At 46.5% G+C, this 24,345-nt stretch overlaps 1 protein-coding gene across 6 annotated transcripts in view; it reads right to left on the reverse strand.

Annotated features, from left to right (window-relative positions):
• ACOT11 (acyl-CoA thioesterase 11) overlaps window positions 1-24,345 on the reverse strand; it is a 114,843-nt gene that overhangs the window by 85,442 nt on the left and 5,056 nt on the right. For 5 of the 6 annotated variants that reach the window (XM_043552761.1, XM_043552760.1, XM_043552766.1 and 2 more), the window contains exon 2: window positions 19,971-20,094. In XM_043552761.1, the coding sequence (XP_043408696.1) occupies window positions 19,971-20,094 (124 nt within the window). Of the gene's footprint in view, window positions 1-1,502; window positions 1,522-19,970; window positions 20,095-24,345 lie in introns of those variants that run through there. The other variant, XM_043552763.1, reaches the window with a different exon arrangement.

Raw genomic sequence — 24,345 nt, forward strand, 5'->3', positions numbered from 1 at the left:
AGAGAAATAGAAAACATTTAAAAGATCTTTAACTCAGTCCCAGTCTAGAAACTGGTTGAAACAAAAGTGTCAAGAGAGCTGGATGCTTTGGTACATTATTAGTGGCTTGTCTAACAACACTAACGTTCCTAAGGCTATATACGCAGCTGCTGTAGTAAACAGGAAACTAGCTGTAGCATAAGAGAGTTTTATGCTTGCTCTTTTCGGCCCAGTGAAACATCTAGAGTTTCTGACTTGGTTGTAAAAAGTCCATTTAAAAAAAAAAAGGATTTCCCTTTGGAGTCCAATCCTTGTACGTCCAGATCTTCCACTGAAATTAATTTGCTCCGAGAGGAGTTTTGGGTAAGCAAGAAAGGTTAGTACCTCCACTATCCCCCATGCCAAATACACATATTTTTAAGGGTACAGGTAATTAACCATTGTAACAGCTCACCATTCTGCATCACTGGGAATCTTTGCATCAAAACTGGAAGTCTTTCCAAAAAAAGAGATGCTCTAGTTTCAACCACAAAAATATTGGCCTTGAAGCAGCAATTTGTGGGTGAAATTCTATGGTCAGTGTCATGCAGGAGGAGATTGGGCTAGATGATCATAATGGTCCCTTCTGGCCTTAAACAAAAACCTCAAACACATAGAGTTCTACCTGCAAGGCCAAAAAGGGGTGATGGTTCTTTACAATACTTCAAGAGGATTGTCGCTGATTTGCATTAAGGAGACTTACAAGTGACAGTCAGGTTACTATCCTGGCAACAGCTTTCTGGAGCACTTGAGTGTGTCATTTGGGCTGTACTTATTCTTGACATTTCTTTAGTTTCTCTTCTCAGTGGTGGGAATCCCCCATTAAGGCAAGAATCTGAGCTGGAATTGTGGGAAACGAGTGTCCAAATCCTTCAGCGGATTCGCAAAAATCTCAACCCAGATCTTTAGCCATTTTTAAGACTAAAGAGTAATTTGGGATATTAAACACAATATTTAAAAAACTTATAGTTAGTAATCCATTTGCATTTCTATTGCATTACTGTGTCTGACAACAGCAGCCATTGCAGGCTAGAGGACTTTAGTAGGGGAGAAAAAAAAAAAAAAAATCTAAAAAGAAAATCTCTGGCTTGTTTCACAAAAGTTACAAATATACATTTTAATGGGTATTAAACCTCATTAAATACTCAACCTGAGCATGTACATATGTGAGCTAGAGACATACCACAATTCAACAGAGGATGGCTGGATGGCTCTAAGGATTAGCAATGGGATAAGGAATCTTTCGCCACTGGATCAAATCTAGCAAAAGGTCAGTTTTGCTGCCAACCCAACACTGCTTAGTGGCCTGCTGGAAATGAATTGTTTTTTTCTCAGTCCAGTTCCCAGTGAGCTACCATATCAGACGCCACCAATAAGAAGCCAAGACTGAGCGTGGAATCTGAGCTCTCTTCATGCAGAGGCGTCTGCCCTCATATAAAAGAGCAAGGCTCCTTGACAGGGCAGTATGAAGATGTCACACTTACCTGTCCCCTGAGCTGTGTCCTTACACTGGCAGTAGATTCCACCTTCTGCCCCACCGCCACACACCACAAGATAACATGGATGAAAAATTCCAGGTATTTCAAACAAACAAACAGTAGATTTCAACCTCTCCAGACACTGTCTGGAATGGTTCCTTGTGATGACTTCATTTAAATGCAATCCATGTAGAGTGTTCTCCACTGCCACTGATGTGTGAAAATCTCACAGAACCAAGAGTATTTTCTTCCTGGTAACTGGTCTGAATAAATGCTTATTAAAAATAATAGCAATTTGGATCTCAGATTATAGATCCACAATAACTGAAAAACCCACCCACATCCTATAGATTTCTAAAGGAGAAAGCACTATGAGAATTTGAAAACAGTTTGTTAAAATCCAATCATACTGCAAAGTAAGGGACTTCGAGATCTTGGTGACATGCACGCAATTCCATTTATCAGTGGGAGAAAGCACAGGGCCCTAAGCATTTCGCTCTGTATGAAACGTTACATTACATGCTAACCTGGTACAGTACATCAGTCTATTACTGCAGGCTTTCCCATCTAACTTAACCCCTGGGAAGCGATCCCTCAACCATTTCACTAACAAATAAAGGCGATCAGAGGAGGGGATTAAAAACAACAAACAACATGTAAAGCTCTATTTGGTTTTCATTAGGGAAACAGCCATTCAAGCAAGCAAGGGAAATTCGGAATCAAAGTTCAGAAGCACCATTTGTCCATTAGGCCTTCCTAAAATGAAGCCAGAGAGCACAGCATGGCTAGATGGAAGGCAAGCTGGAGGAATCTGAATGCAGGAAGGAGTGGATGTTTGAGATATTCTAGACTCGTGTAACTTGAGCCCATCTCCCTTTGCTTTTTTGCTTGCTCTTCCCCCCAAGTTTTTGGCACCATTAGGATCTAGCTCTTGAGCTCAAACTTTCAAACCTAGCCACAGCAACCTGATCAGCGACCTAACCCTCCTGAAGTCTTCTTGCACTAGAGCGCTGCTTCGTTATGGCCTGATACAGACAAAGGAGTGTTGACTTTAATTGACTTTAATGGAAGCTGGGTCAGATCCTTTAGAGAAAGTAAGTGCAGCCATCTCTTACATACCTTGTTTTGCTTCCTGCAAGTCCAATCTACCTGCCATTCTTCACCCTTACAACAAGGATCATACCAGGGGAGAAACATTGCCTACTGCAAAACTTAACTTCATCTGGTGCAAAATGGCAACTCGGAGTGCCATAGGTCTGGTCTATACTTAACATTTAGACCAACGTAGCTGCAGCACTCAGGCATAAAAAATTCACCCCCAAGTGCTGTATGCTGACCTAATCCCTGGTGTAGATGCAGCAAGGTCAATGGAAGAATGCTTCCCTCTATTAGGGTGAGCAGATGTACTGTCCCAATTTTTCGTTCTTTGTCCCGACCGATGCACAGTCAGGACGCCATTTGCTCCGATATTGCGGCTTTGGCCGCTCCGGCTTTTTTTTCTTTTTGCTTCCCCCATGCGTCCTGATATTTTGTCTGTTTCATCTGGTCACTCTACCCTCTATGTACCTACCGTCATTTGGGGAGGTGGTATTACTACAAAAAACCCCTTCCGTCACTGTAGTCTGTCTGCATCTACACTGCAAGGTTATACCGGCCTAGCTACAGCGCGGGAGCAATGCTGCTGTAGGCCCCGGAGAATTAGACACAGCCTGACTGTGTCCACTGTTAAAATTCTTTTTACCGATTAAGGAAACCGCACATTTTGTTTAAATGCCTTCTCTACTTTGCATCAGAAGTCTAATGGTTTCAACACCCTAAAATGTAGAAGTCATGGGTGGTGATGGTTGTAGTAGTCGTATCATCCAGAGCTTTTACACTTGCTCTTTATAAAAAAAAAAAAAAAAAAAGGAAACAAATTCTGCATATTCTATGAGAAGAAAAATTCCTACTGTGCAACTTGCAGTCCAATCAATAAAATTAAACCCACTCTTTCAGTAAAGCAAAATCCTTCTGAAAGAAAATTTGGGCTTTTAGCATCAGGTCTTTTGGGGGACAGAAAATACCTGAACAATGATTAAATATCTTACAAAAAAACAAAGATCTACAATTTATCCAAAAGAAGTCATCTGTACAGGTTTGCCCTGGTAATACGGAACAAGATCCACTGCGTGAAAGAACACAGGGTTGAGAGATACACAGAACAAGGCCATCCCTCTTAAGGACAAGGTCTACTCTTAAACCCCCACCAGGAAGCTGTGTCAACATTCTCCAGGCCCAGGTGATCACCGCTGGTCTTTCTGTGGCATGTTTACCTTACAGCACATTTAATCTATGGGGATTTCTCTCTCCACCCCTTCCATCTGTTCAGTCACTCTGGGTGGCAGAACCATAAATAGAGATCTTCCCATCACTTTGTCTGCCTGCGTGCTAAAAACAGAAAATGCATCATTGATGCCTGTAAAGCCTCCAACCCCAAGTGCCATAGGTAACAATCTTATTAACAAAAAATCAAGGGATTCTCTCTCTCTCTCTCTCTTTCCCCTACAGCGATAAAGCAGCTGACTTTACAGGCTTCAGTATTAAAGACTTGGCTGGCCTACAGATGGACTAACTTCGACAGTCGGCCCATGTCGGAGGGCTTTCCCAGAGGCACCTATGTTGTGCCTTGTGTACAGTGCATGGAAGCTTTGCTAGGTGGTGAGCTACCAGGACCCCTTTTGCACCCACAACTGTTACGGAATCACAACCCACACAAAGAGGCATCTTGCTGTTCAGGAGTAGGGTGTTGCCTGGCTTAGGGTATGAACACTCCCAGACTCAGAGCCTCGATGACAGCCAAGTGACCCATGCCTTCGAACTGATGGCAAGGACTGTCCATTGGGTCAGAACAGGGGAATGAATAGGAGACCTGCATTCAATTGCAGCCTGACCCTGTTTCTAACACTTCACACGCTGAGCGATCCTGGCTATAAAATTAGGGCTCTCAGTGTCCGCTAGGACTTCTAGCTGCTACAAATAATCAATCGAAAGACTCTCACTGACTCCAGTGGACATTGGATCAGGCAGCATGGGAACTATTTTCCGCCGCCAGTAAGCCAACACTCTCTGGACAAGGCTTGACGTGCCAAATCTGTTGTAACAAAACATGAAGGGGACAGGGAAGCGTTTTCTAAAGGAAGTAAAAGACAAAACTCCTAAGGTGAAACACGTCTGCATTAGCCTGCAGAGAAGCTGATCAGGGAAGGAACTACAGCAACAGCATCCAGGTGCACTGCCAATCCCCAACTCACTAAACGGAGCTCAAACTGGGAGGGAAAGAGCTGTGCTTCTCCTCCGAGCTCCACCTCCTGCCCAGGTCCCGCCAACTTGAGGAGACAGCGCAATGCCACTTGCAGTAGATCATGTTCTGAACTGCACAATCTTACCTGCAGGGCTGGGCTCCTCAGGTTTGCCCACGCTCCCTCAGCTATACCCACAGGCAGAACTAGATTAAGACCCAAGCATGACAGCCACATGCCTAGGTCACTGCCAAATGTCAAGATGCACAGGTGTGTGCCACCCCCAGAAGATTAGCTAATGAGTCCAGGACATTTTCCAGGCTTCAGTGTTCCCAGAGTCGTGTCCTCCCAATAGAGATATTTTCCTGCTCTTTTCAGACTAGCCATTTCGCTCCCTGTTCTCTGGGCAAGGACAGCTATTGTTGAATAGCCACATCACTCCCCACCCTAGTCAACTGATTCCTATATCCACACAGAGATATCCCAGAGATTAAAGTTGGAACATTTGGACCAGTCTACCAGGGTCCAGTGTTCTTGAAGGGCAACGGTGACCCAAGGACCTCAATATGCCAACTGGCAGAGAGTACAGGGATCCCCTAGGTTCACCCAAAGAACACCATGCAAGGTCTCTAATAAAAGCCTGTATCACACAGGTCATCATAACAACTGCAAAATTTCCATACGGATGTTGTATAAGGAATTATGTATATACACCAAAAATATGTTCTTAAGGTCTATGACTAGGGACTGGTCACCAGAAAGGTGAAAGGCAGGTTTTCTTTCAGACAAGAAATGTTTGTCTGTCTGTTTACATGTAAATTAAGTATGGTTCACAATGGGCCTTCATTTGCAGTCTGAGCCAAATGTTAGAGAAGGATTGTGAGATCTTCAAAAGAGGAAATTTGCAGGATGAAGTGAACCAGCCAGGGAGAGCCCTGGTTACAAGTAAGGACAATTTGGGGGGTATAACTAATGGGTATGGAGGTGCACCCTCATCCTTCACTTAGGAAGTAAGCCAACAGTGGGTTTGCTTCATGAAAAAGGGATCTCAGATAGGTTTGGTTGAAAATGTCGAAAAAACTTTAGGTGAGAAACATTTTTAGACAGGAGGATAACTGGTTAGTTAAGTTTAGGTTCTAGAATGCATGTTATGATTTTGTTTCATATGGAACCAGTGCTTCATCTGTAATGAAAGAGGTGCCAGGGCTCAAGCAATTTTTTATTTTCATAACAGACTTGGCAAACCCAGAGGTGCCAGGGCTATGAACTGCCAGCCTAGAGGTGCCAGGGCTCAGCCCTGGCACAAATTAAGCCCTGTGTGTAAACTTTCGTTCCCATCTCTCACACTGGTAATTACTTGAACCTCTTCATTCTTAAAATAAGTTTCCTTTTGTTTTACTGTTGAACCCAAGTGCTGTGTGCATTACGGGAACAGGGGTCGAAGGTAAAACTGGTTAACTGTGGTACGCTGTTCCTTTGGGAACAGGGCATCTGGGATTTCTGAGGATATCTAGTGATCAGGGGCTGGACACTTCGGAGGGACTCAGGGGCTGGGGTGCATCTACTGCCAACCTTCAAGGCAGGGTTGGGGTAGCTCAGAGGAGTGGACAGGCTGGTTGGGTTAAGGAGCAAACACCCGGCTAGCACATACCAGACTCCCTCACGCTGAAAGCTGGTGGTAACAAGGTGGCTCACAGCCCTGGGTCCCCCAAAAAGTGTCATAGCAACCCAACCACATCTCAAGGGGTGGCGGGGGGGCAGATCTGAGCTAGTCTAAACATAGCTACAGATCAGCTCCATTGGGATATTCTACTTACATGGTTTAAGTCAAGTCTAGGAGGCTGCCTGAAGTCAAGTTGTACTAGACCTCTGGTACCTAAAGAGCTGCTACTTGATATCCATTATTTAAACTATTTTTATTGTAAGTGCGAGGGGGAATCAAGCATTAATTTTACCATTGGTCTTGGAAACGCTGCTGGATTAGCACGTTCATAAACACCGCCCTTGGATACCACGGTGTAGGCACTTTACATATACTTAAGGATAGACCTAGGCTGGCCTCAGTTATCTGCAGAATAGTCACAGCTGGCTGATGACTATGTATGAGGAGCAGTTCTCATGCAGTGGGGCAAAGACGACCATTTGGAAGTACTGCTTACAGGACCACAGGCTGATGTTCATGGCTACTTGTCTGAAGACAGGAAGAGACAGACAGAAGTGGCACTTGAAAAGCAACATACTTTGTACTATGAATGAGAACACCCCCCTGAAAGGAAGTTACCTTACTGCACCAGTTGCACCCCTGTAGCATTTCTAGTGAAGATGCTCTATGCCAACGGGACAGACCTCTCCCAGAAGCAGAATAAAACCACCTCTGTGAGCGGTAGTATAGCCCTGTCCACACAGCACTTATGTCAGTGTAACTTATGTCACTCAGGGGGTGGTTTATTCACACCCAAGTGACGTAAGGTAGGCTGACATAAGCTGTAGTGTAGACATAGCCTCAGAAGCAGTAGAGCCAGGAGTAGGTAATGGCTCAGATACAAGATCTCCCTCCCCAAACAATGCCACAGAAAGGACCTTTGAGCATGGGGAAGAATTGAATGATCTGAGAGGGAGAAGGTGCTAGTGCCCACTCATGAATGGGTGTAATGAAGGTGCAAGTAGATCTGGGCTATACTTGATATTTCCTCTCTCTTTCTGGGATTTAAAGAACAGTTTTCTCCACCCCCACCCCACATGTACGTGGATCTCCGGGGCACTTTTGGAACATACAGCAGCCAAACTGTCCAGGTTCACCTAGTTCAAGGTCAGATGATCTGCTGGAGTGAAGAGAACACGTGGGTGACAAAATGCAGCTTGAAACTCTCTTAACATTCACCTTCAGAAACACATTCCTACTGCATTTGTAATGGAGAACGCAGTTGGGTATTTTCACACTGCAAAGAGATGTCATTTCATAATTTTACCATAAACTGCAGGTCATAAATGAAACAGTGGAGCAGAGACTTGGATCATATGTCCAAATAAATCACTTCATGGAAGCCCACATACAGGCAGAGATAGCAATAAACTCTTCCTTGTGCCTTTTGAAATACCACTTTGCTTGGCCGTGGCCTCCTTACATCTAACAAAGCTTCAGAAATATCCAAAGGGCAGTGCACAAACAAAAGCAGCAGATATTAACTGGTTACTGCTTTATCAAAGAGGGTCTTCACTACCTCTGTTTTTCTCCCCCTTCAGTCGTTTCCCACTCACCCCCTTTTGAAAAGATCTGATCATTTTTTCTAGTGATCACCCCATTTCTCTCTCTCATGCTCGCTTGTCCTGTTTTCCTCCTCTCCCCCTTGGCTTCACCTTGTAGCACTTAACGGAGGACACCACTGGTAGTGATAAAATGGCTGTTCCTGAAAATTTATGGAGTTTATCAGTGAATAACTCCTGGAGGTGAAGTGGTCATTGAGCTGTAAGTGGGAGCTGTTTATTTAGTCATAAACTCCTACAATACCACTGGTATGGCTCCTTTCCCCAGGATTTCTTCTCAAGAAACGTTTAGGATAGTGGACTTTTAAAAGTCACAAGAATTATCTCCATATGAGGAGAGATTAATAAGACTGGGACTTTTCAGCTTGGAAAAGAGGCGACTAAGGGGGGGTGAGGGGAGAGATATGATAGAGGTCTATAAAATCCTGACTGCTGTGGAGAAAGTAAATAAGGAAGTGTTATTTACTCCTTCGCATAATACAAGAACAAGGGGCTACCAAATGAAATTAATGGGTATCAGGTTTAAAACAAACACAAGGAAGTATTTTTTCAAGCAACGCATGGTCAACCTCTGGAACTCCCTGCCAGAGGGTGTTGTGAAGGCCAATACTATAACAGGGTTCAAAAGGGAGCTAGATAGATTCATGGAAGATAGGTCCACCAATGCTATTAGCCAGGATGGGCAGGGATGGTGTCCCTAGTCTCTGTTTGCCAGAAGCTGGGATTGGGTGACAGGGAATGGATCACTTCATGATACCCTGTCTGTTCATTCCCTTTGGGGCACCTGCCATTGGCCACTGTCAGAGGACAGGATACTGGGCTTGGTGGACCTTTGGTCTGACCCAGTATGGCTGTTCTTATCTGTTTGGGGATTTTCAGGGAGATGACAGATTCCTGGCCTGGTCCAGGCAAGTATTAACATTCAGCCCCAGTTTAAACCTCAAGAGGAGGTACGAGTATGACACAGCATGCGTTTCCTATTTCCCATAATTTGTGAGATTTGGTTTTTGGAATGAGGAGGAACCTCATGTAAAAGTGGGAGAGAAAGGGTTAAGTACAGTTTCTCAGGGCTGGGCACAGCACAGAGATAGGGCAAACCATTTGAATTCATATCATGATTAGGGGAGGGGACTTCAGGGCTGGAGCCATCAAGTTTGCAGCTCCTAGCCAAAGGGGGTTGGTTGTGTCTCAGCAAGAACAATCTTGGCAAGTCCTCCTCTAGAACCTGGTGATCCCTGCATCAGACTTGAAGGGTTCTCCACCCCCACGGGGTACAGCGTGAGAAATAAGCCACATGAAACCTACATCATCCTTGCATTGCTGCGTGACTAGGGTGTGGCTGTTTGCTCAAAGCAGCACAAGCCTGGACGGGTTTGCCCCAGGTAAGCACCCAAAAGCCTGGATGATTAGACCACCCTTAGCTGAACAGCTTGTTCTGCAAAATTAAAACTAAAAGCCCGGCAAGAACAGGGTCTTGAACAACTTTCGCACTCCCCTTGAATGCACACACACACACACACACACACACTCAAAAAGCCCAGTTGAGTCCTAGCTTACGGTGGACACTGTGCAATTCGTTATGTAACGCTATCTTTCCAGAAGCGGTTTTATTTCACATCCAGGCCAGCTACTGTGTCTTCCTGGTTTATCTGTTTTTTGAATTTATGATTTAACAACATTTGCAGATCCCTCGATTGTTTCTTCAAAGTAGGAATGACTGAAAGATCTGCAAATACCCTGGATATTTGAGTGACTGGAGTCTGACAGTTCTCCAAACTCATAAGTTTTACATGTAAGCTATGGTTCAATATTAATCATTGTATTGTCTCCCATTGATACTGTACACAGGGGAAACACTGTTGCCTTTCAGTGTCAAGATCCTTTCTAGGGAACAGTACCCATCAATATTCTGTAAGACGACATCTAGAGTTCATCCCACCTCATTCTCAAATGTGAACCAAGAAGCCTCCACCGCATTTTCACCTACCACATGCAGTATGTTCCCCACAGGTTTCTAAGGCTCCTTCTATCATTCTGCAGACATTTAATAAATCAAAAGTCATTTCAACTCTTGTCCAGCAACATTTCCTCTTGCAGCAGGTTTATCTTTGAAGGGCAGGTAGTTCCAGATTGTTGGACTTTTAAGCCCATCCTGCCACCACATTGCATCTAGGAGACACACAAGGTGGATCCTCCTTATTACAACAATTGAGCTATGTATCAAGTGCCACCATTAGGTGGGTCTCTTGGAGTAAGAGAGCATTGCACTGGTAAACAACAGTTCGTCCTCTTGCTGGAGCAGCACCATTAGCCTAAATTGCCATGCAATGCCTTGAGTTTGAAAGGCGTTCTACCAAACCTTGATTCCATTCTGTGGGAACTAAGAGGAAGGACACATGCAGTGACCATGCTGATGTCAGTTTGGGGACCAGGATCAAGGATTTTGTATCCCTCTCTCTACAAACTGTTTGTCAGACTTCAACAGTCTGGGAGAGACACACCAATGTCATCGGGGAGTCCTTAGCAAACCAGCTCCTTATCAATGGAGATACCCTGACACTGAGTAGTACTCTTACCCCATGACTACTTGTGGAGTAAGACACTGTTCCGTGTGAGTAAGAGGATTGCAGTCCAGCCTTATGAAAGTTTGGCTGACCCCCCGAACCCGCCCCCCCCCCAGCCCCAAGGCTGTCGCAGGTTGCCAGGCATGTGTAGATAAAAGAAGGGATCCCCGAGCAATAGTCAGGCTGAATCTAGTCAACTGCCAGTTCAGAAAACCCGTCTGTCAAGAATGGAAGAGCTTTGTTTTGTTGACCCCTCCACCCACGAATCTGTCTGCATCTGAGACACTGCCATTCACTTCTGTCTCTTGGAGCCTCTCTCTAAAACTCCAGCCACATCACCTGGTTCCAGTGGTGCCTGAGGGTAGATCTACACATCTACACTTCAAAGAGAAACCCAGGGCACCCCGTCTCAGAGCCCCGGGCAATTGACTCAGACTTGAGCTAAAGGCTACAAGTAGCAGCATAGATATTGGAGCCCAGGCTCCAGCCCTAACATCTATGTGCTATCATTATACCCACAGCCTGAGCCCCACAAGCTGGAGACACGGAGCTTTCTATGGTTTGGATGGAACATTCTTGTATCCTGGGCTGATGGTTTACTCCAGCCCTTTCCCCTTCCTTTCAATCTTCACCTCAGCTCAATACCCACATCTCCCCGCCCCAGCCCTCCAACTCCACTTCCCTTCCATGTCCCCTCTCCCTTCACTCTCTTCCATTTAGCTGATCCCCTTCTCCACCGCCGCTCCCAAAAATCATGGCACTAACATGCTGTTTGCTGCCATCACATTGTTCACTTTGCTCGTGTGTTCTACCCCTTCCACCATCCTGTAGGTGGTGTCTATTTAGATTCTAAGCTCTTCAGGACGGGGACTCTGACCCTGTTTGTACAGGGCCTAGCACCATGGAGCCCCATTTCTGGTTGCGCCTTACACGCTACAGAAACAAACAGGATTAACACCAACAGGCACTGAAGCTCGGGCTTCTTCATTTTTACACGGTAATTAAAGTGCATTAGTTACCTTATTGTAAAAACCTAGTGGAGACAAGGCACTGTCGTTTTACTGCAATGCTGTCTAGGCAAGGTGAACCACAGGTGGAGTGCAGGGAGATTTGTGTTGACCTCACCTAGCTACCTTGCAGTACAAACTACCTGCAACTTATCTCCACTAGAATTTTACAGCGAGGTAGCCAGTGTGCACTAGTTACCTCATTAAAACCCTGCACCTTTTTGGACAGTGAAGACACTGTCTCAGTCTCCTCTGATGTATTTTTCTGAGCCATTTTGCATGCATCCACACTAGACCAAGATTGTGGAGGGAAAGTGCATTAAACTGAGCAACTGCCACGGGAGACTGCCCGCTTCCCCTTTAGCAGTATTCCAATCCTGTTCTGTAACTATTCTACCAACCACGCACAGGTGCACACCACGAACACAAATACAGTTCACTTTCACAGTGACTAAGTAGAGACAGGCAAAGAGTCCTGTGGCACCTTATAGACTAACAGACATATTGAAGCATAAGCTTTTGTGGGTGAATACCCACTTCATAGGATGCAAGCAGAGACAGACCCACACCTGTAATTCAGATCCTAATGTGCAATTCCCCTGAGCTGGAGGTATTTAGACTGGCAGTTTGGATTCAGACCCACAGTGCCAGTGGGGACTGGGCTTAAGATACAGAGATAAAGTCATTTTTAAAATAAATACCCTCAGTTCAGAGGCTTCTGAACCTCCTACCATGTCAGCTGTTCACTCTTGGTATTTCACTCAGCGCAGACAGCAAAAACAGACTAGTCAGTTTCTCTCCTTGGTTCTCAGTGCTGCAGGGGAGTGTTTGAACCCAAACGAAAATCTGCTTTTACCCTGAAAGATGTGAAGACAAATATCATGAGGGTTTTTTTTTGTTGTTTTTTTTTGTAAAAATAGGGTCTAAGTCAGCGGGTCTCAAACTGGGGTCTGTGGACCCCTGGCACTCTGCGAGGGTACTCCAGGGGGTCCACAAGTCATGTTCAGGGCCACTGACCCCATTGATCAACTCCTCCACTCCCTCCCAGCCATGTGCAGGAGGTGCTGGGAGGAAAGGGGAGGAGCAGGGACGGGGCACAGAGGCGGGGCAAGGGGGCAGGGCAGGGGTTGAGCACCCCCAGGGAAAATTAGAAGCCAGTTTGGGGGTCCATGAACATTTTTAAATCAAAATGAGGGTCTTCAGGTTCCTCAAGTTTGAGAGCTGCTGGTCTAAGTGAATGATCCTTTAGGTCAAACTGCCTAGTAGCAATGCAAGATTTAAGGTGGTGGTGGGGGGAACGAAAACCCACTTGACCCCAAACAATTGGGGGGGGGGGAAGGGGAGAAATTGTTGTAGGGTTAACAGTTTCCTTTATACGGCATTAGGATTTTCTGCCCAGTACTGAGCTCCAGGTAGCGAAGTAGGATCCAGGATTCCTAGGTTGTCTTTCCATCTCCATCAAGTTACCTTGGGCAAATCATTTCATTGTGCCTTAAGAATTTTTCAGATGGAAATTCTAAGTTACAAACTTAGCTGCTTCCCAAGGGTGTCTGAGAGACTTAATGTATGTGAGGCATTTGGAGACCCTGAGATGAAACAGGCCATACATCGGAAGTATAAATTATGTATTTTTAACTCTCAGGGAGACTAATAAGCTGGTCTACATTCTCTAAAAGAAAAGGAGTACTTGTGGCACCTCAGAGACTAACAAATTTTACTACATTCTGCGTCTGGCTAAGATAAACATCGAGCCGGTCATGGTCACAGGGCTGGTTCCACCTCTGCCCCCCTCCCTGAGAGCACTGCCGCTGAGCTCAGGCCTTCACCTCTCCTGAGGTGGAATTGGGCAATGCTTCCACTCCTAGAGCAGGATCTAGGCTGCAATACCCTGTGTTTCAACTTTGCTTACCCAGCAGCTCCAGCTGGGTTCAGCAACTCCTGTTCTTCCCTTTGAGACACGAAAGATTGGTGAACAGTGCGACCAGAAAACCTGCTTACACCAAAGTACTGGTATTTACCACTTTGGGAACAAAGCACAAGAGAAAAAGCTTAAAAAAAAAAAAAACCCCACCAATTGTCTAAATGCACATCTATCTTCCCTAGGGCTTACCGTCCCTCCGACGTTAACCCAGGCAGGCCCAGCTTCTTCAGACCCCCAAGCAGGTGCCTGTGACAGCCTGGTTCCTCTCCAAACAGCAACTCTGCAATTACCTCCCTCCTCTTCAGAGAGTCCCCTCGGTTTCCTGGTTCTCAGCCTTGGCCCTGCTCATCAAAACCAGCTCAGCAGGAGGTCAAGCCAGACTCCTCAGAGCCAATGGCTTTGCGCCATTGTCCTATAACAACCCTCAAGCATTTACTAAGGGTTAGTTTGCCCTGGGTTATTCATCTCCCCCCTCCTGCTTGCTCCTCCCGACAGCCTGCTATTTCACAGTAGCCATTCCCATATGCAGTACGTACAAGTTACAATATTGGACCAATGTCTCGAAAGAGAGAGAGAGAAACCTTCGAGCCGCACAGAGCTCGTTTTCTCTTATGCATTGTTCCTAATGTGACCCGAAGAAGAGCTCTGGGCGGCTCAAAAGCGTGTCTCTCTCACCAAGATAAGTTGGTCCAATAAAAGATTTTACCTCACCCACCTGGTCTTGAATACCCTGGGACCAACATGGCGACAGCTACACTGCATCAAGCAGCTCCATGTCCACCTCACTCCCCTCTCTGTATGGAGATACAAGATCACCAGAGACACCCTGCCTGCCTCATGCAAACTGTCGGCCAAAAGCAGTAGCAACTCATGAGTGTACTGTGAGTACTGAGAGAGTCCACGGTTTTCTTAAAGGCCCAGGTCTGGAGACAAGCAATGACATGAAAATCTCAGGTTTCAGAGTAACAGCCGTGTTAGTCTGTATTCGCAAAAAGAAAAGGAGTACTTGTGGCACCTTAGAGACTAACCAATTTATTTGAGCATAAGCTTTCGTGAGCTACAACTCTCTTCATCGGATGCATACTGTGGAAAGTGTAGAAGATCTTATTATATACACACAAAGCATGAAAAAATACCTCTAAAGTGTAAGGAGAGTGATCACTTTAGATAAGCTATTACCAGCAGGAGAGTGGGGTGGGAGGAGGTATTTTTTCATGCTTTGTGTGTATATAAGATCGGATGCATATTGTGGAAAGTGTAGAAGAAGTGAGCTGTAGCTCACGAAAGCTTATGCTCAAATAAATTGGTTAGTCTCTAAGGTGCCACAAGTACTCCTTTTCTTTTTATGAAAATCTCAGCTTTCATTACGTAAGTGAGTTTCCAGCCGTCATGGTTGTAGAGAAAAGCTTGAACATGTGACCCGAGGGAACACTAACTGCTCAAACCCCAGAAGGCAAACTCAATTTTTTTGGAGCCTGACTCATGATTTTGAATGCCTGGAGTTGGTGATACAACAACTACCAGCAGGGCTCAGTGTGGTATTTCTAGGAAACAGCTGGGCCTGGAAAAGTCAAGACCATTGCTATACAGATGCTCATTCCATTGAATATCGCACTAACGTTTTTCCAAACTAGGGGGCCATGCCTATGCTTCTCTTTGTAACCAATCCTTCTCTGTAGGAACAGACTGTGTTTAGTACCGTCCTTTCAGTTATGAAGCCACATTTTGCTACCTATGCACATAACGGTTGAGGGGATTATGCCCTCTGTGCAGAAGGGAGCTAACGGCCGCATCCCCCATTTACAGAGGAGGAAGGAAGTCTCCTTCCTAAATTGCTACATTAGCCCACCCAGTTACAAATGCCATTCTGCTCTGAGAAGTGCAGACAGAAAATCCTTGGGGGGGGCGGGGGGGACGGTGTTTACATGTTTCTCAGTCCCCAGCAACTCTCAGCTGAAATTTGCCAAGTTTATCAGTAGTATCTAAAAAACAAACAAACAAACAAACAAAACCACACAACATTTCCCTCTCTGAGAGCCCCACAAACTCACCCTGGGCTCAGAGTCAAGCTGGGATCTTCCTGTCTTGTACATCACAGTAAAGATTCTGCAGAACAGGGTTAGGTAGGTATATGAGAGCAGAACTTGAGCATCCTCAGAATTGTTAACTCAACTGCAGAGTCAAGCCAAGGTAGTATCCAGCTCATTCTTCCACTACTGCTGCTGTGCTAATAGGAGAAGAAAACCTCTTTTGGTCACCAGTGGCATAGAGACCATTACCCACAGGAAGCAGGTGGGGTATTCCTTACATTGGGGGTGTGTGCGCGTGTGGGGGAGGGGGTGTTGGCTAAAACAAACCCAAGTTCTTTCTAAAAAGAAAAGGAGTACTTGTGGCACCTTAGAGACTAACCAATTTATCTGAGCATAAGCTTTCGTGAGCTACAGCTCACTTTTTTCTAATTTCCATGGAAGGCTTTCAGAATTCCCCTCCCAAACCAACTCTTGAGCTCAGGCAGAAGACCCCAAAGACACTTGGCTCTCAGCTCCCCCAACAGCTGATTTATCAGGATCGTGTCCCTTTAAGAGAGGGGCCACCAGCAGGATTTGAGAGAAAGGGCTTAAACGAAGGTTCCTCTCTCCTAGGATTGTACACTGGGTATGTTAGTCACAGATCAACCCCAGGCTAGCCCTGCCCCGAGGCACCAAATAGCAAAGCCTGAGCCAGGAAGGACACTTGGAGCCAAAGCACCAGCACAGTACAAGCAAAACTGAAGGTGGGCTCATCAGCCCTTTTTTGGCTCTCTCTGTGGGTGGCGGTGGGGAAGCATCCCATATAAAAGCATGTTGGGCCCGGTTTGACTTTGGCTGGCTGTGCTCTAAGTCGTGTTAGTCATCCTGTTTTCTAACAGACTGATTTTTCCTAGCATTGACCTGGCTGCAAACTCTTCTCGCTACCCCAATTCCACCCTGCCCTGCAGAGACACTGCGCCTTTTCTTCATGTAACTAGATACAACGCTTGACACTCACCAGCAGGAGAAAAACCCTTATTGTCCACAAAGCTTGAACCGTAGCTCTAAGTGGCTGTGGAACGGCCGGACGTGTGGCTCAAACAAGCAACGTTTTGAAGATGCTCCCAAGCAGAGCTTGGGAGCCCCATTGGCGCTCACCTGGGAGCTTGGAATACAAGCCCAGCTACTCTCTGGCTTGGCGGCCACGGGGCTTGTCCTGCTGTCGAGCTCAGCTCACAACACAGGGAGAGACAGTTAGCGGTGTACATTTGGTCTAGCTGCTGTGGCCATTTCCTGGTCTCTCTGAAGAGAAAATAAGACCCCTGAGGTTAAAGCACTGGACTGCACTCAGCTTCCTGCTCTGCTACAGATGTGCTGTGCAGCCTTGGGCAAGTCACTTAGGGTAGGTCTACACCGCCAACAGCTGGGAGCGAACCTCCCCACCCGGGCGGGCAGATTCGCACCATCAGGACTCGAGCGAGCACTAAAAATAGCAGCATAGACATTGCAGCTCAGGCTGGAGCTTGGGTGGGCTTGAGAGCACAAGTCACAATGTCTCCTGCTCTTTTTATCAGGCTAGCTTGAGCCCCAACTAGCACAAGTTGGTCTCCCTGGGCTGGGGCTCTCTCCCAGTGGCAGCACAGACATACCATTAGCCTCCCTGTGCTGCAGTTTTTGCTCTGGTAAGGGGAATGATACCACCTACCTCCCTGCGGCAAGGACAGGCTTAGTGAACTGACCTTCGTGCAGTGCTTCGAGCTCCTGGGATGGGATGCTGCGTAGCACAGAACGGTGAAATGACAGTGTCCAGAACAGGCACCTGATTACACTCAGAGTCAACTGGAGACCTGAGTGCCTCGGGGTGGAGATTTTACTGGGTTCTTAACCCTCGTACAGCTCTCAGCTACTGCAGCGACAGATGCCACAGAAATGCCTTCTGAGACAGAAGCCTGCTGTGGTATTCCCCAGCTGCTGTGCTCTTATTTTGTAGCGTGGGACTTTCGGTCAGGGAAAATGTTGCTTTAAGGGAGGTTTCCCCTCGTTTATTTACTAGTGCAATCCACAGGGGGATTGATGCCTTGGCCAGAGTGCTGGAAATTGTGCAGCTGAGAAGTAAGTGTATGGTTTGGGTCAACTGTACAGCATCCCTGTGTCCCAATTAGCCATGACTGTTCTCTTCCAAAGTAATGCTAACTGCTTATTCACACTCGTATGCCTCTTGCTGCCTCCCCAGGGAGTAGGTTACCTACAGGAGCCATCCAGACCTCTAGGGGCAGAGCCACAGCAGAGCTATGACAATTTACAGCTGCTGAGGAGCTGCCACCCTCGTATTTACTGTAAGGAAAATGACGTGGTTTTTATAGATCAGAACCAAGTTAGTGCTTTGAGCAGTGGGAGCCCCGGAGAGCCAAGTCCTCTCTCCAAAGCGCAGGGACAACACGGACAGCAGCAGTGCTGGCTTCAGCGAGCTGACCCCTGGCCGCCACACACACACCCCTCTTTCCTGCAAAGAGGAGAGCCAGTAGTTCAGCAGCCATAACCCATTCAGTCCCTGTCTGGGGAAATTAAGTCAGGCGTAAAAGCTGGACACACATCAACTTGAGCTGGAATCCCAGCAGCTTAATTTTACACCCACTACTACAGTAAATGGACGACAACGACGACAACACTGGGCCAGATCTGGATTAGTTAACCTGAGGTGAAGAGCTCCCAAACCTTTTAATCAACAGCATAAGTCTTGCTTTATTCCCAGAGAGCCTGGTGTAGGGTTAGAGAGGGAAGCCAAGGCTAGCGGATAGGGAGCTACATGGGAACTCCTCCTCTGACCTGCTGTGTCACCTTGGGCCAGTCACTTCCCCTCTCTGCGCCAGCTTCCTCTCCCACCATTGGCCTGGCCTATTTCAGATACACACCCACCCCTGACTGCAGCAGACGTAGGCCTACCCGAGCCAGCTTGCTGAAAATAGCAGTGTGCCCATGGCAGCTGCCCAAGTACAACCCTGCCTATGCCCTTGGCTACGTACTCAGGTGGCCAGCCTGGCTTCCCAGCTATGGTTAGCGATCCAGCTTACATGTGCTTCAGTCAGACACCCTGACTGCAGCGTGGACACACCCTTAGACTGGAAACTTTATAGCCGTACTAGGTGTTAGTACACTACCTGGCCCAACGGGGCTCTGATCTCAGTCGGGGCTACGTGGAATTGTAATACAGACAAGACTTCTGCTTCTAGATACAGTGGATTCCACGTGCCAGTCCCTCCCCCATAGTTCTCAGCTTGGAACCTGCTCAGAAGGAAAGATCGGAAGCTGTCTGAAGTCACAGGACTGCACCATTTATTTCTTTTTGCCTCTTGTGGAAGCCAGTTAATGCAGCTTCCAAGGGCTCAGAAAGCCAGCAAGGAGGTTATCTAATGGTGACACACCAAGTTTTACTGATCTGGTAATCAGGAGACTCCTCAGTGCTGTGACTCACCTGAGGCAAATCTAACCGGATTCTCTCTCTCTCTCTCTCTCTCTCAAAAAAAAAATAGCCCCTACTCCGAAAGCCTGCTCGACTCAGAGAGTAACAAGCCTCCCTCAAGCCAGTCCCCAGCCTAGCGGCCGCTCCTCCTCTGTGATTCCACCTTGGAAACCCACCACTGTGCACCTGCCCCACCCATTCAGCAACTGGGGAACAAACTCTGGCACATCCTGTTCTGAGCCCTGGACCCTAGAAATCAACCTCCCAGAGCAAGCCAAGCCAACATACCACCTGCTCCAACAGCAGCATTGCTGCCCCCTTGGAACCACTGCCAGGCAGACTGGAATGGGAGTCCAAGAGGAATGAGCTCCCCCTGGAAGAGGCAGGAGAGCCGCTTTCTGGCTAGGGGACAGCCCAAATCAATGCTTTCTATGAAGGGAGGCGAACCGCCCCTGTTATAGCAGGGGAGGTGGGAATCGCAATTCTCCCAGCTTTGTCACAACCCAGCATGGCCTCGAGAAGAAGGTGATTAGAGCCCTGCTCCAGTGCCTTAGCCACCAGGAGATCTGGGGTCAGTCCTAGCTTAGGCACAGGCTTCCTGGGTGAGCTCGGGCAAACCACGGTGCCTCAGTCCCCTATCTGTGAAGTGGGGATACTCCTTCCTGTCTTCTACTGTGTGTCTGCTCTAGTTAACTGGCAAGTTCTGCAGGGAAGGGAAAAATCTCTTACCATGTATAGGTACCCCTAGCACAGTAGGGTTCTGATCTTGGTCCAGAGCCTCTAGGTGTTACTGTAAGACAAGTAGTAATACTATTCTGTGCACCTCTGGGCCCATCCAAACTCAGTGCCTCAGACTCCCAATACCATCCACCTCACCCGGGGACGACGAGACTTACAACACATCAAGATCCTTGGATTAGAAGCCCTGTATCATTGCGGGAGGGCCATTAGGACACATCTTTCTGCCTTACCTGCATGTTGGCTCTCAGATGTGGTCTCAGGAGCTTTGTTCCCCCTGCACTCCACCGCCACCCATATTTCCTGCTGGTAGTCTTCTTCTGCGACATCTTGCTCAGATGTTTGCAGCTGGATAACCTGTAGACAAAGGTTGCCTGGAATTAGCATATCAGGCATAATTTGTATTTTTTATAAGACAGTACTAGCTAGAGACCCCAGCCCAGGTTGGGGGCCCATTGTGATCAGCACCATAAAGACACATTAAGAGAGATTTCCTGCACCTCAGAGTTTACTGCATGTATGCCTCCCTCCTTCAAATGAGATGAAAAAGGGACGTCCTGATGAGTTATGGTCATTAAAGATCCATGGCACTTTGAGGAAATAGGGCATTTCACCTCAGTGTCCTACTGGCCACATTTTAATTTTGATTGTTGCACTCCAGCCACTTCCATTCCATGCCAACGGCAGGAGAAGCCATTCCGGGGTGGTAGGTGCACAGCTTGCAGGGAGCTTTGGCACCCTTCCCAATGAGGTGCTGTATCAACGCAACACATCACCACATCTCATTCAAAGCTAAGGCCCATCCAGCCTAGCAGAACGTTCACGTCTCTGCTCTATGAGAGGAGCAAAGCGCCGTGGGAACCTGGTCCTCAGCTTAGAGCTCATCCTGACCTCTCCCCCAACAAAGGAGGAGCTTGCAAGCCAAGGGATACTTGCAGGTGTTTGCAAGCTGGTTTGTAGAGTACTAAGCAAGCCAGGGAGGCATAACACCTTCCTAGCAAGAAGCTTGTCTAAGTACGATTCACTAGAAAGCGATACCAGCACCGGCTCCCTTGCCAGGGAGGATCGGTCACAGAGCCAAGTCAAGCAAGACACCCAGGGTAGCCCAGTGGCTTCCATTCTCGGGCTGAGGAATACCAGCTTCTCTTTCAGACAAGGTTTAAGTGAACCTGGGCAAGTTAAACAGGATCAGACCCTGAACCTTCCTCAAACCTCAGACTGGGGTGGAGCCTATAAGAAATTGGTTAACATTGGATAGAGGTTAAGTTTTTGTTTCCCTGAGTTTCTGCCCTTCCTGGTTCAAGCCAGAAGCACTAGTGGCTAGATGCTCAGAGAAAGGCTGGAGATGCTGCAGGAACAACTAACCTGGCAGTTTCAAAAGGTGTGGAACCAAGGAAGCACCTGGAAGTCTAGATGCCTCTCAGAGAACCTTGCAAGTTCACCATTCACAGACAGGAGCATTGACAATTTGTCTGAGTTTTCACTCAGAGGAGCTACCAACTCCAAACCAGGGCTCCCATGCCAGTCCTGAAGAGCACACTGGTCAAGAGACATGGTAGGCATTCGTGACCTTTGGGCTGTGAGCTATGACCTGGATAACCCAGCAGTACTTCATGAAATCCTTCTCAGCCACAAACTCACACCAGAGTTTCCTGGGGTGACCAAATAGCAAGCTCATGTCAAGGTTTGAAAAAGCTCTGAGGGAAGATTTGAAGCATGGAGAGAGGAGCATGATTAGAGAAGAGGACCGAGCTCTGGATTCCATCACTGGGTCAGTCACTCAACAATCCCGGGCAAGTCACAATTTTACGTACAGCGGATAGTTTGATGGCTACCTTTAACAGCACTATTAATTATGTTACTACTTGGTCCATATTCATTTCCCTTCCCCTGCCATCTTCCCTTTTTCTGTTGGGAAAACAATCTTGGGTGTTTGTTTTGAAAATGCTGTTTAAAGAAATATAGACTAGTCAAGTCAGACGAAAGTCCTTGGGGAAACATAGCTATTGGCTATTGCCATAAATCCCAGCTAAGGTCAATGGAAGCTGGTATGTGCTCAGGATTCTTGAAAACCTAGCCGTTTCTTGAGTTACCCAAATACAGGAAAGTGAAAAAAATATGTAGGAATTTAGGGTTAGGACTCTAGGCCAAGATCGGGAGGAGGGGAAGGGGGAATAAATGCTTATCCAATCCTTTTGGTTTTTCATAAAGACAAAAAAAAAAACCATTCAAAAACGTATAGGATTATTTTGCTTAGTAACAGTCAAGTGTTAAAATGGGGGTGAATGCACCAAGATTGTTCCCCCACCAAAAACTTTAAAAAAAATTTACAGATGAGTTTGTTTTAGTTATATGCCCCAGTCTCATCAGCAATCTGATCATCATCCTGGTTTTAAGAAGTCAGAACAACTCCAAGTGTGGCTCGCTGGATTGTCTAAAGTTTCTAAGAAAATTTTTAACTTGCACCAAATGAATTAGAAATTAATAACTTAATTCACTTCACCTCTTTCTGGGAGCAAGTTTTCCGGAACAGATAAAAATTATCTCAAAATGTATTCACTATTCAGAATTATTTGCTAAGTAGTTTCTGTGAATAATTCTTGTTTGGTGCATCATTGACAGCTTGGAGCTATTGGATAGTCAACCTCTAAGCTGTTTGATTGGACATCAGAAGCAGAAATGTATCACATGACCTGTTTAGCTAAGCATGACACTTAGGTCAGGTTTACAATGCAGAGTTAGGTATGTTGCATTTGCTCTGCACACACACACTCCTGGCAGTAAACAGTCACCAGAACACCTGCAGAACAGAGACATAAAAGAAGTGCAAAGAGCTCTAGATCTGCAAGGTGCTCAGATACCACAGCAACTGGCAATATAGAAATGTCTTCTCAGCAGTCTGCGTTCCCCACCTCCTCTAAAAGCAGAGTCCACACAACATGTGAAGCCTAAAAATCATCCCCTTCCCGAGTTTGGCTTTATTAACTAACAAGCGAGCAAGAAAGAGGACATCAAACCTTCTCTGTGGGTTTGGCTGTTCAGTTCCTCTGTTAGGACACAGCCCATATCCTAAATCCCCTCAGACCAAGAGATTTCAGACTGGTCCATACTTAAAATGCTATAGAAGCACAGCTGCACGGATGGAGCTGCACCGCTGTAGTTAATATCAATGGGAGAAGCCCTCCCATCGATAGAGCACTGTCTACACTGGGGATTAGGCATCGCTCATAGGGTGTGGATTTTTTATACTCAGAGTGACATAGGTAAGTTTGCAGTGTTGACCAGGGCTCAGTGAGTTAGCAGAACCCCCTTAACCCTTTCCCGTCTGGAACACCGCATGCTAACGGAGTGGGGCATTTCAGGCGAACACTGACAGCCTGTAGCAAGTCTATAAATAAACTGAGCAAACAGCCACACCAAGTTGCAGCTTCACATGAACAGTCCCAGCACATTTTGCGGTAGGAGCTCGGCTGGGATTACTGAGAATCTGAACACACTCGGATCCATGGAACATTTCGATCTGGAGCCAAACTTTGTGCTTCAGCCCACTTCTGGATGCAATCTAACCCTTCCAATTTACTCTGTTAGCACCCTGTAATATGCTTCAGAACAGTGTACCAGTCCCATTAACACTATGTCCACATGTAAACGGATTTTTAAGAGAAAGCTGCATTCAAAATGGGTGCCTGGGACCGGGGACTTCCCCAGGCAATAAAAAAAAAAAAAAAAAATTGCTTCGAACATGGCTTCACAGCCACCAGGCTCATCCAGTGACATCACATGGAAGATGTGATACAAGAATACATTTGTTATGCCAGCCACATGGTCAGTGAAGCTGTATACTGAGGAACACAATTTCAGGAGTTCCCCAGGCAAAGGCCTTATCTCTAAAGCAAACCAGTTCTGCTCTGTTCCCCAGAATAGCACTTGCAGCTCCTCACGGTGCTTCTCTCTCCCCTCCCCATCATTTAGATGATCTCACTAAAGCAGAGACACCCTCAGTTCCCTGCTGGGTTAGCTTCCTGTATACCAATAAATCACAGCCGATTTGACTGCTGTGACAAAGAACTACTGTTTCAATTAAAGAAGCAGGGGGAAAAAATTAAGCTGCTTAAACCAATGTACTTTTCATAGGTCCATGGAAAATGAGAGTCTGGAAAGCCCTGCATTTCATACAACTGGCAGACAAAAGGTATTCTGCGGGGTCATAACAGGACCCCAACCCCAGGCAGATTCAGCAGGGGACAAGTAGGAAATCCAAAATAAAAGGAAAAAAGGAAATCAACAAGCCACAAACAAACACTGGCAGTTAAAAGGAGGGATTCTACCGCACATAGGTGCTCGGAGGGTTCATTCATGCACGTGTACGAGGTGGAAATACTATGTGAGCAGTACTAGAGAAATACCTCTAAGTTGCATCACTTGCAAGGAACTGATCTCGTGCAAGTACAAGCTCTAAGGAGACACTGCACACAAACTGAAGTGAAACCTGTGTAGATACTACAGAAGCTAAGTTCAGAGGCTAAATGTTATGAGACAGCCATCTTACTGCAGCGACTGCTGGTAACAGTTCAGCAAGGATTCCACAGTCCGAAACATTTGTAGCAT

The sequence above is a fragment of the Chelonia mydas genome, chromosome 8, assembly GCF_015237465.2.
Source record: "Chelonia mydas isolate rCheMyd1 chromosome 8, rCheMyd1.pri.v2, whole genome shotgun sequence".
NCBI lineage: Eukaryota > Metazoa > Chordata > Testudines > Cheloniidae > Chelonia > Chelonia mydas.